The sequence below is a fragment of the Drosophila subpulchrella genome, chromosome X (assembly GCF_014743375.2).
Source record: "Drosophila subpulchrella strain 33 F10 #4 breed RU33 chromosome X, RU_Dsub_v1.1 Primary Assembly, whole genome shotgun sequence".
In the NCBI taxonomy this organism is placed as follows: domain Eukaryota; kingdom Metazoa; phylum Arthropoda; class Insecta; order Diptera; family Drosophilidae; genus Drosophila; species Drosophila subpulchrella.
Genome location: NC_050613.1, coordinates 9,451,678 through 9,464,405, shown reverse-complemented (window position 1 = coordinate 9,464,405; position 12,728 = coordinate 9,451,678). Strand labels below are relative to the sequence as shown.

Genomic DNA, 12,728 nt, shown 5'->3' with positions numbered 1-12,728 from the left:
TTTTCGAGCACCTCGGCCGCAGCAGGCGGTCGACAATCGGAGGATGGGGGTTATCCAGTACTGGGTACTGGGTACTTGTAGGGCCGAAGGTCTGGAGGTGCCCAATAAATTAACAAGCAGACGAGAGCGGAAATGAAATGTCTGTGTGTCGGTGGCGCAGATCAGAAGTGTGGTTTGGCTGAGTGGGTTAAGTGGGTGGACGGGATGGGTGGCTGGAATTGTCCCCGGATGGGGACACTTTCACAGGGTGGCGTAGGCATTACCAAAGACCCCCTCCACCGCGCCCCTTTTTCCGGACAGCGGGCAACTGACACATTCCTGCCTTCGTCCATTTCCATGTCGCATGTCAAGCGATGCGAATTCTAATTAAAATTTAATTGTTTACACTTTTCGGCCAACGAGCGGAAATGGGAGCGGAAGTGCCAAAGGCTTGGCCTGCACTGCGAGAAAAATGTATGTGAATATGGAAGGGGAAAAGGTTTTTATACTGATTTATCTAAAAAAAAAAATATTTTTTTTTTATACATAACATAACTTTTAAATTAATATAAAATAAATTACTAAAGTTACTGTTTAAAAATATACACATTTCCTAATGCAAAATATATTGTATTGCATACTTTTAGACACTTTAGACATAGGTGATTTCAAAACCCTTGAAATTTATGTGTCAGTAAATAATAAATAAAAAAAGTAAAGTATGTAATAATAAATAATTTGAACAATTTAGTAAAGTGATGAATAAAATAAAGGGACCTAATATTATATAAAAAAGTATAACAATATAAATTGGAATATTAATATAATATTAAGTTAGCTACAACTTATATCGTTTTTTGGCAAATGTCTTATAGATTCAGATCGAATTTCTTTTCGTGTGGTAACCGGCCCCTTCTCCCTTAATAGTCACCCCCTTTCCCTATTTTTTTTGATTGTCCGAGGTTCAGGTCCGTGGCCATTAGCTCTAAGTATTGTCGTGCTTGGCGCGTTTAATTGTCGCTTGGCCTGATTTACATGGACGGCGACAAAAGTTTGCAAAACAAACAGCTGCTGGGAGGGGGTAATGCTTCTGGGGGCGGGGGGCGGTGTTAAGGGGCTTTTCCAGGGGGGGTGCCAGCCCGAACGTGCCTCGCATGCCAATGGAATGCTTATCAAAGTGTATAAAATTCATAGAAATTATGACGCGAGCGCAGAAAGTTGCAAGAAAAAGACGTTTGACGTTGACACAATGTTTTGTCGCTGTGTGTGTGAGGGGCGGCAGGGGGCGTGGCTAAGTTGTGTGCTTAAGCGTTTTATTGCCTTTAAGCTTCATTAAGTCAAATGGCGCAAACGTTTTGGGCAAATGAAAAGCACATCACGAAGCGCCGAAAATTAAAGCAGATCCAGATCCCTCGTCAAAGTGAGCTTTTCAGATGACCAGGATTTCGTCAGTTTAACTTGAGAAAATAATCTGCTTATACCATTAACGTTAGCCATTAGAAAAATGCTAAGAACTTAAACTATGGGATTTTTTCTTTAATTTGGCTTTCATTCTCTATAGTGGAAGCCCCACAAAATCCAATAGAATCTGAAGATTACATATGGAGGTGTCTAAGAGTATGCTATAGAATATTTTAAATACAATCGATTGCATACTGTAGACACCTTTATTTAAAACCGTATGGGTTGTTGAGGTAGCTGTATAGAATTCCTTTTAAATAATATGCAACAAAAATAGTGTTCCTAAAAATAACAAAACATTTTCTAAAATTAATCACATAAGCCCGTTAAAAGTTTAGTTTCTCAAACTATCATAAAAGGTTTTACTATATGTACTCCCCAACTTTTCCCTTTCGCCGCCTGGCAATTAAAAAGTTGTCGCCTAACGATAAACGCGCGAAATCGAGTTAGAATGCTGCAGCAAATTAAATTAAGCCGAACACTTTGTTGAAACGAGAATAGGACAGTCGCGAGGAGTCCTTAGACCTTCCCGCCGGGAATGAAAAATTGAAACATGCAGGATGAGTGGGTGTGGCTATACTAGAACTTCGCCATCGTCACGCCATCTTTGATCATCCGCATGAAGGACGACTTCACGCAAAGAACACGAACCAAGATGGACATGGGAAAGGAAAAGGTTGCACATCCTGCGATTCAACAGGACATGTCAATCTTAGAGATTATCACCCATGAACCAATTAAATGCGATTCCACCCTGCGGGGTTATATTTTCAATATTGTAAGATTATAAAAAAGATACAGTGAAGAAGTTGATATTATTTTGATATACGATTATTTTATGAGGATTATGAGGTCAGTACCAATGATACGAACACGCCAAGAATCTAGGTTTTCACATTTGCACTAGATATGTATGTTTCCACCTTCTCGGGACAGAGGTTGATGAACTTGACGACGAGATTGTGAACCTGCGAGTCAAATATAAATGATAAAATAAACAGAGTTCCAGGTAGGTCTAACAACCATATATACCATATGTTTTAAAATGGCGTATTAGTGTACCACATTTACTGAAATTTATTTTCTTAATATCTTAGTGGGGACTGCGCTATCAGCAGCGAATAGTAGAATATAAAGGACAACTCCTCCCGACAGTTGTGACAAAAGTCATTAAGAAAATCCATCAACAAAATGTCACTTAAAGTGAGTGGGGACTTTCAGTTGAGTGTGGTTGTCTGGGGATAGGTACGCAGATCACTGATCTTCCCTACAATATACATGGCTAAGTGACCGAAGTCCACATAAGAAATTTATAATGGATCAGGGGAAAAATGAACAATTTTTGGCAAAGCAAGGGGGTATAAAAAAAAAAAAACGAAAAAGATTAAGGCATTAAATCATGGCCAACTACTCGAGCTGGCAGCCCAAGGACAAGAACAAAAAGCTGACACGACGACGAGGATGACGACGATGGGATGATGGGCTGCTCGGTACTGGTCCTGGGCTCCAGGAACTCGACTCGCTGCTCCCTCTGTCATTTGTGGCTGCTGGTCTGCTTCATTGGTTTTTGATTGTGTTTGGCTGCCTTATTTATTTATGGCCAATGAGTCCCAGTCCATTGCCAGGCATCTGTGGGGGCTGGGGGGCAGCGGTTGCCAAAGCTTTCATAAAATATTATATCTTGTTTTTACACACAAAGCCACACAGACACTGATATCCAGCACTCGAAAAAGTTTCAATGTGTGGATTAAAGGTATACGAAAATATTTAGAATATTAAATTAATATACCACAATTAACCCTAAAATATTGGTCAACATTTGGGACTTTTACCACTTCATTTTCAGGTGATGAGGTGATTTTTTATTATATCATAATTTATTGTGATTTTAAAGAAACCCCTTGCAAGAAAAAAAAGTTTTAAATCAGAACCTTTTTTATAAATAGAGTGCCATAAGCATACATCTAGAATAAATAATTATAATTGATATTAACAAACATATACATACCACTGCAAAAAAAAATATTTATATCGATTGGGGGAGTTCAAATACAGAAAAATTAGGCCCTTCATGATAATTGCATTTAGATTGAACTCAACCATTTTTCTTCGAGTGCATCTATGTGTTTGCGCACATAAGCTCGGGCCAACTCATGAAGAGCCTTCGCTCACAGCAAAGTTAAATTGCAAACAACAAGAAGAACAGGATGAGGAAGTGAAGCCGGCGCCAGGAGCAAGAGCTGGCAAATTCGAGCTGGGAATAGGGCGATGGTGCTCAGCCAGGAAAAGCGGGAAAGTCGGGGGCGAAAGCCTGGCAAACCGGGGGGAGGAAAAGCGGGGCCAGTTGTGTGGCGAAGTTCGCTGGCTTTTTGTATAACTTTTGATTAATAGAGCGACGACGAGGCTGCCAGGCAGCTGTCGTTGGCATAATTGCACCGCACACACACCACACTTTTGGCCCCTCCTGGGCACCCGCCCCTGACCCTCCCGTAACCCCTGACCACCGCCCCCTGCCCCCTGCCCCCTGCCCATGAACCTCACCGCCATTCTGGCCTGCACATGACAACAACTTCAAGCTCGGAGCTGAAACTTCTTACGCTAAATTGATTCCGTTGAAAACAACTGCCTGGACTAGTGTGGGAAAATGGAAAAGGGTATGGTTGGGGGAAGTGCTGAGGAAACTGCAGGAGGAAAACTACAGGAGGGGGGGTGGCGAAACAAAAGCTCGTCGGGATAACAGACAAATGCACTTATGCAACGCGGCTGAAGACAACATAAAAACAAACAACTTTGGCCGGGTCTGCTCTATCCGATTTCCATATGCCCGCCAAGACGGCTTCATCCGATCCATTTCCATATCCCATATCCCCTTAAAAACACCGAAACTACAAGCACATCAAAAATGCCATAAGGTCTGGGGCATGAGCATGGGCGTGGGCAACAAGCCAGGCTGTTACACTCTGCTACAAGGAAATCCTGGTTCCCCTGACAGCGGATTAAGGCCGCTGAAATTTGGGTCGAGTGGGTGGGGGGGTTTAAGCTCCTGATGAGGGTTTCTGGGTTTTTCCCGGTTATATCGCCATATGATTCATGGCCCACGGATTCAGCAGTGTTTTTTCACTTTTTTTGTAATTATATTTCACCTTTACCGCATCCGATGGAGGGTTTTGCATATCATTGTTTTACTTAAACAAACACTTTTGCATTGAAAGTTTCATTAACTTTAAAAACTACAATTTCTTCGCCTGTTTGTACAAAGTTTTTATGAGTTGGGAGGACAAATATTTGCAATTTCACTATTTGATTTTATGACAGCCTCAGGAATTCGTCACTTTTTCACACACAAAGAGGGAAAGGACTCTCGGAAAAGGCATACCTCTATTTTATGAACCTTTAAATATTTTTGTTTCAACAAACATGCTATGGGCTGGCCAAATCTATTATTAAATATGTTTAATATGGCCAGGCAAAAGTTTCGAAACTTTTGAAACATGCAAAGCCCCCCCTTGGAATCATTTCAGCCCTCGTCCCTGGAATCAAAGCCCACCATTGACCAATGACCATTGACAGTTGCCTGTTTTTCGGTGCAAAGTGCAGTTGTGAATTGAGCCTGATTTGCACTGCGGTCAGGCGATTTAATTGCATTTGAGCTGCTGCCTGTTGGTCGGCACAACTAAAACGCCAGTGGAATGGACAATGACATGGCAGGGGACATGGCAATCGGCGTGGCCGGGGCTTAAATCACATTTAAAGCTGTGCTGCCAGTGTCCCGATAAATTATCCATGCATGCATATTACACTCGGAGGGGGTTCTGGCCGGGTCCTGGCAGGGTCCTGGCCCGGTCCTCGTCCTGCACATGGCATAATGCATGCACACTTAAGGCCTCGAGAGTGCCAGCCAAATGGCATGACAGAGACGGATGCTCCGCCAGATAGCGCGCGCAACAGAGATGGCGCCACAAGCCCTATCCCTAACCCCAACCCCACCCGTAACTCCCCAAGCCCAGCCAGCCCAGCCCAAAACCAACCCGACACATCTCATCTCAACTCAGAAAGCTTAGCAAAATACTTTCATAATAATCTTTATGGCACAACGAGTAAAATAGAAAAAAGCATGGGCAAAACTGTTACCAAAAAAAAGCCAAACACACGGCTAAACGAATTGCACAGCACGAAATTTGTATGCAGAGAGTTAAGTGACTTGAAGGGCCTCTTAAGCTGGTCTTCTATATATATGTAAAAATTTTAACATCTACATAAACTGTTTAAAACTAAATAAATTTACACATTTAAAAAGGTTACCTCTCTAGAAGCTTTACATATTATTTGATAATGAGCTCCAATCCATACTTACTTTAATTAGAAATTTATCATTTATGTATGTTATTTTAAGATCAAAATTTATATAAATATGTTAGTAAAAGACACTAAAATGGATGACATTATATTTTAGTCGTATATCGTAAAAGAAATATTTTTAGTTGCTTTGCCTATGATATATTTTTTCTGTGCAGACTCCCGCTGAAGGGCAACCAAATGGAAGTTGCCAGTGGTGTGGCTTTTGAAGGGGGTTCCGAATAAATCGGGCAGGGGGGTGAAGTGTGCTGTACACTGTGATTTGCCTGCATGTTTTTGTTGCTATGCGCATTCCATGTAGTTGGTTTTTTATGAAGCCAACGGCGAGCGGCCAAATGTATGCTACACCCACACCCCAAACCCAACCCACCTCGCACTTTTAATGCCGCCGAGCTGCAGGATTTTCAGGTTTGACGTGTTTTTGTGGGATTAAGTTGCGATAATAAATCGCCTGCTTCCTGTGGAAGTAACAACCTACCCGGTAAACCCTACGAATAACTCAAATACGACAGTTTGAATTTCTTTTGCATTTTTCCCTGGTTCCTGCTTAAACAAATAATCGGACAATTTGTAAAAAATACAGGATTTGCCTTTAATCTTTAGTTTTTTTTTTTATTTTTAGACAATCGTTTAGTGCCTAAACGCGTGTAGTAAAAATGTTTGTTAAGCCTTTTCACAAGCTACTTAGCGCAACATGAGAACATGAATATATATTTGTTTTGTTGCACTTTTTTGATGCCCGAACTTTGGTTTGAAACTGAGCATATGCAAATCATTTTTATATTCTTTTATTTAAAATTATTATTAATGAAATGAAATTATAAATTATAATAAGAGAAAGAGTTATGAGCTAGTCAGTCTATTTTGGGGACTAATCTTGTTGTTACATGTTTAAGTTCATATGAGTTTGTAGCGAACAAAAAATGCAATTTACCATATTTCTTCCAAGTATTTTTATGGCATTTTCCCTTAAATCCTTTAGATTGCACAGTGAAAAGTGCAGGTAAATTTATAAAATTGTTTAAATAAATTAAGGTGCCTGGTAATCTGAAAATATTTTCCTATTGGGGCTTGTAGCTTGGGAGGTTGTGTTTTTTTTTAATAATAATTATTTTGTATATTTGCAATAAGTGAATGCTCTAAACCAATTGAGCTAAGCCAATTAAGTTCTGAGAGGGTTTCTCAATTGGAATAAATAGTATTTTAAATATACATACCATTATAATCGGGGGAACCCGCAGCAGCCAGCTTTTGGTCAGTGCAGATGGAGGCGAACTCCTTTTTTGGGGGACCGGCTCTTTGTTTGTTTTGCCAAATGCTAAAAGCAAAGTTGGATTATGTAAGGGCAAATATGCACGAGTATGTGATGGTGTGTGTGTGAAGATAATACAGGCGAATCTGGTGTCCGCTATATCCGAATTCTGGGTGTACAAGTATGTGTGCTTTTGGCCTGGCCCAAAAGTTGAATGTGCTGCTGAAGTCGTGGCAAGGTGAGTTTTATATGCTATAATTTTTCACCCCTTTTTTCCTGCGCTCGAGTTGGGCGAAGAAGTGGGCGGGGCTGCTCTGCATGAGCTGGATTTAATAAATTCTAATGTTTGCTTACCTTGCCCGAAAGGCTTTCAACCCGAAACCGCACACAGAGACGGCCACATATGGCGGCAGATGGTTCTCGGCATAGGTATAGGAGTACGTGGGTGTATGGGTTTTGGTGGGGTTGGGGGGATAACAATGTAAGGAGCCAGCCAGCCAGCTGGAACCGGAGCTCGGCGCCACAGCAGATTTACTTTTATTGCAAATTGCAATTCTGCATTCTCGGCTGCCTCCGGACCTCCTACACCCCCCCTTTCCCCCCATTCTCTGGCCACATGATATAGACATTTAAATGAATGAATGGACGGATACACAAAGGCAGGGGGTCGGTACTCCGGGCCCCGGGGCTAATGTGCAACTGGAGCCGGGCATCTGCATTTTATAAGCGAACAAGCCTCTCAGCTGTCCGCCACAGTGACAGCCGGCTATGATGGACATAAAGCAGTCACTGACTTGGCACAAATTGAAAGCATAGAATTACACGAGTGCAGCTTGCGGTGCATGTTACATTTTCGAAATGCGGAATTGACTTTCTGGTTTGCGTTTAAAATGCATTTCAATTTAAATTTCCATCGTCAAAGGGATGACAACGATTAACAATTTTATTGTTTTCGCCGCACAAGGCTTCAATTTACAAACATATCGAATTCGTTGGCATATTTTTGATAGGCCAGTGGCTCATTCGGCATTTTAATCAAGGTTAATTTGCAGTTTTAAGGCACCTTAATTGGTAAATGATACGTAAATTTAATTCAATAGGAAAGAAGTATAGATTTATTTTAATATTACTCAAAATCGTTATCAACTTTGGTATTCATCGAAAAATAACAAATTTGCATCCTTAGAAAAAGATGCATAGATAAGGATAATATATATATTTATTGGTTGTTAGACAAATACATTTATATTTTCAACTCATAGCTTAAATTACACAAAATGCGCAACTATCTTTTAAATTAAGACGTCTTTTAGCTCAAAAGGCCCCATTCCAAATATACTTTGTGAATTCTTTTCCCAGAAAACAAGCCACCCTCCTTGGATTTAAGTTACTCTGCTGAGAAGTATCTCAACGCCCTGGCAAAAATGGAATTTTGCAATTTTCGCCAGAGTCCGGACTAATAGGTGCCCTATCGAATTTCCGAGCAGCCACTGTGGCAAAAATCCACTGGCAACCGTCATCCTTGTGGCTGCACCTGGTGCAACCGAGACAACCAGTAAGATGGATTCAAGTCTACGTCCTTCGTTAATGAAGCCCTTTCTTTATTGTGCTTGGGATGGAAATTCCTTGGGGTTGGAAACGGACAGCGATTGGGGATCGAAAAGTGCATCTCTGTGGCTAGCGGAACCAGGTCCAGAACTTCCACCATCGGCGATTGGACCGCGGGGGGACAGCGGGGCGTGGCATCGGCTGGGGCGGCACCACTGGGATCATCGGTGGCTCCCGGTCCGCCAGGTCGTCCACCCGGCTCTGGGTGGCCAGCAGCACGCAGTTGCGGTACTGCTCCATGGCCGGGAAGCAGTTGCAGGACCGCTGGCGGTGCGCCTGCAGGCAGCTCTGCAGCCGGGCGGCCACATCGGCGCAGGGCGGCTCCACCACCTCCTTCAGGGAGCCCTCCACCCGCTGCACCAGCCGCTCGAACTCCGCGTAGATGGCCTCCGTTGGCCTGGAAACACGCAAATGGGGCAAGGTGTATTAAATATCGCTCATTTGGGGTGAAACTAAATAGTGCATCGTTGTGCAAATTCCAATTATCCCGTTTATTTCTTAATGAGCTATTATATCTTCGCTGTGTTGCAGGGCAGCCGAAGTGCAAATTTAAATTGTAAGTTTAACTCGAAACTAAGTATGCATTTCAGATATTTACGTATCATAAAATTATAAATTGGGGTGAAACTAAATAGTGCATCGTTGCGCAAATCCCAATTATCCCGTTTATTTCTTAATGAGCTATTATATCTTCGCTGTTTGCGGGGCAGCCAAAGGTTGAGTGGTCATTAGTGCAATTTTAAATATTAAGTTTCTTTAATGCATTTTCGCCGTCAGCGGGGCCTTTAATTCGGAAATTTGTACGCATTTCAGATATAGACGTGTCATAAAAAATGAATGAATTTAAATTATTTTAAATCCTGTAAAGAAAAATTATATATAAAGCTCTTCTCCGGTTTTCAGTACCCAGTGATTTGCTGGAATTCGTTTTAAAGTAATCTTCTTAGAGAGAAGTGTTTTAATAAGTTTATTAAACTTATACAAATATATCTTTCTATACCAGGTTAGATAATATAACAATAATGGCTAAAAAGATTTAAGGTTGCTTAAAAAACGGCGTCAGAATGACACAAAAATTAAAAACATTTATGGATAAAAAAACAATATAAATCTGATCCCTCCTGCAAAAAAAAAAAATGTTTTCGTCCCAGCGTAAAAAACCTATCGATCAATATAAGAATATATTTTAATAATATTTAGGCTTTTAAAAGTTTTGTATTAAACACCCTTTACTTTTTTCAAAGGGCATGCATTTCTAAAGACACCGAGGCGCAAAGACTTTCCACAATTTGTTAGATTTCCCATTGATTACTTGGGTCTCTGACCATTTGGGTTACTTACATTCGCTGGATGTCGGAGGTAATGCTTCCTGATCTAGATCTGTGCCCAACCAGCCTGGGTGACTGTGATTCCATGGAGACGAGTTGCGGTTGTGGGTGCTCCTTAGCGTGGTCCTGCGGCTCCTGCTGTCCCGACGGCTCCTGCTCCTCCTTGTCCGACTTTTCCGACTTATCTGCCTGCTTAGCCGTGGAGTCCTGCTGCAGGTGGGGTGTTGGGATGGGTCCAGGTCCTGCCCCGCCCTCCGCCCCCTCGGCACGCGTCTCGCCGGCCAACTGGGCGCCCATTCTGAGTGTGTGCTCGGATTATCCCAGCTAGATTTGCTCCGTGTGTTTTTTGTGGCTGCGACTGGGTTAAACCTGTGAACTGTGCTGTTTTTTATTTTGTCAAACAGATACAATTTTCATGGCTAGGGATTTGGAGTTGCTAAACTAACTGGGCAAGTGAAATTGTTCTCCGTTTGTTTTGTTCAAATTTGTGACTTTGTACTGCTGTGTAAATCTAAGTCCACATTTTAATGACCGATTTCATTATAAACTATTTGTTTTTGAATTGTTAAACTATCTCTTGAGCAAATTATAAATATGAAAAGTTGTTGCGGCAAAAAAATAATTTCAAATTTTCATGAAACTGTGTAAGAACAGACTAGATTTATATTTAGATTTAACCAAACAATTGAAAAAGTAAGTCAAGTACTAAATGGCATAGTTACTCAGCCAAAGGGAGTGCAACGGAGATGGAAATACGCAAGCCGCAAAGCGACTGTTGTTGTTACAAAAACCAAATAAAAAGGATTCGGCCAATGGAAACACCGGGAATTGAACCCGAGACCTCTCACATGCGAAGCGAGCGCTCTACCGCTGAGCTATGTCCCCACCTGAAACACTTTCATTAATAGGTTTATTTCGAATTAATCTTTGTATATGGAAATAAGGACTCTTCCATATTTCGATATCGGATCTCGCTCTGTTCCCTGAAATAGTTCCGTTCAATTAATTAATTGGCAAAATATAGTTTTTAACTATATTGCTTTGTATATATTCCTTAAAACCATAAGTACATAATTTGATTTAAGGATCTATCATGCCTACTCTCGCACCGTCAAAAATTCTAAAGACCTTCTGGCATTACATTCTTTTACTTAATTTAACACCTGCGCATGAAGCCGCTGAGCTAGAATTGACAAATTTAGTTTAATGTAGTTCATAATTGTACGAATACAAAGTAAACGAGATTTTTAACGCCGGAAACAAAAGACCAGCGCTAGCGGCATCTAGTCAAATCAGAGAGTAATTGCAAAATGCTTTGTGTCAGTCCCAATGAGTTGAAAAACATAACTTCCGATCGAATCGAAATAGTTTAAAAATAAAATACTCTATAAAAAGATAAATTAAAAATGGAATTTCGTTATTCGAAAACTCTATGCAAACGGCCCCTCTTGGAGACGAAGCCAGCTTTTAAACAGTATAAAATAAAAAACTAAAAAAATGTGTTGGAGACGCCGGGGATTGAACCCGGGGCCTCTCACATGCAAAGCGAGCGCTCTACCACTGAGCTACGTCCCCATATAATACATAGAGTACTTATCAGTTAAATAATCTAGGAATTACTAGAAAGGCAAATGACCGGGTATAATAATCATTTTCCTACCTTGAATGCAAACTTAAGTAGATTTCCAACACTGGAGAATTAAAGTGCCAACGCTCTTTTGATCCCATCACATCTCTGCAGCTGTAAATTTTTAAGCATTTTGACCGAGGGTCCTGCCAAGGACCTGTCGTTCAGGTGATGATCCACAAAATGCCGCCACCCATCCACAGTTCCCCCGGAATTTTCGGCTAATTGCGCATTAGAGGGAAAAGTTTTCCTGTTTCCTGCGAATGGCCACATCGCAACACATTGCGAAAGTTCATCCAGACAATTTGACGATGGGCGACGATGTCCGTCAAATGCAGGCGCTCTCCGGATCCAACTCCAGCTGCATCAATGTCCGGATCCGGGATTCGCCACCGTACTCATCCTACCGAACTAATCAAGCCAAAGCAAAAGCCACCTGGCTACAGGTGCAGGTGGGGTCGCAAAAACTTCTCCGGCTGGCGGGCATAAAAAAGTCAAGAAGTTTGTTGTGGCTGGCATTTCGTTATTGGAATTTTCATTGGCCACAAAAATACTTTTTCGATTAAACTTTAACGGCGCGTAAAATGCGAAGCTGAAGACGCCAAATGGCCGGAAAAATGCCGGAGCCGCCGTGCAGGTCCCAATGCCAAATCAGAAAATGATTAATTACAGAATGCCTGGTGGGGGGCAGGGTCCAGGGTCCAGGGTCCAGAATCCAGGGATCCGGGAACCCCGGGACCTTGCTGTGTGGCCTGCCAAATGCCAATTAGCGGAAATATTTCACGTGGCCGACGTCGCCGACTAATGGAAATAAATTAGTTTCGCCTGCCCTTTTCGGCGGCGAAGAGCCCACATCAAAAATGTTAAATACGCATATCCGCGGCTGGGGGTAGAATGCCATGTCCGAATGGAAATGTCTACTATATTCGCCAAAATCAGCGCCGTGGGCTGAAACTGAACGCCCAAAGCCCCTCGTTAACGGCTGCGGAATATCCAGCGGAATTTTCAACGAAACATCCGCATTGTTTACGGGGCCTAGGACTTCCGACTTGGCTATTTTCTGGTTATACTCAGGTTATGCAAAAATATATCAACACTTCGGCCTTCTCTATTTATA

The 12,728-nt window shown here is 41.8% G+C and overlaps 1 protein-coding gene and 2 non-coding genes across 3 annotated transcripts; all 3 read right to left on the bottom strand.

Annotated features, from left to right (window-relative positions):
• Positions 1 to 8,356: 8,356 nt before the first annotated feature.
• LOC119557153 lies at positions 8,357 to 10,450 on the bottom strand. Its single transcript, XM_037869743.1, has 2 exons — positions 9,998 to 10,450; positions 8,357 to 9,053 (listed from the first exon to the last, which is right to left on the bottom strand). Exons 1-2 carry the CDS (start codon positions 10,279 to 10,281, stop codon positions 8,726 to 8,728), a joined length of 612 nt encoding a protein of 203 aa, XP_037725671.1. The 5' UTR covers positions 10,282 to 10,450; the 3' UTR covers positions 8,357 to 8,725.
• Positions 10,451 to 10,797: 347 nt separating this feature from the next.
• Trnaa-cgc lies at positions 10,798 to 10,869 on the bottom strand. The gene has a single exon. It is a non-coding gene; the product is annotated as a tRNA-Ala (tRNA).
• Positions 10,870 to 11,487: 618 nt separating this feature from the next.
• Positions 11,488 to 11,559, bottom strand: Trnaa-ugc. Its single transcript has one exon. It is a non-coding gene; the product is annotated as a tRNA-Ala (tRNA).
• Between the last annotated feature and the right edge of the window lie 1,169 nt (positions 11,560 to 12,728).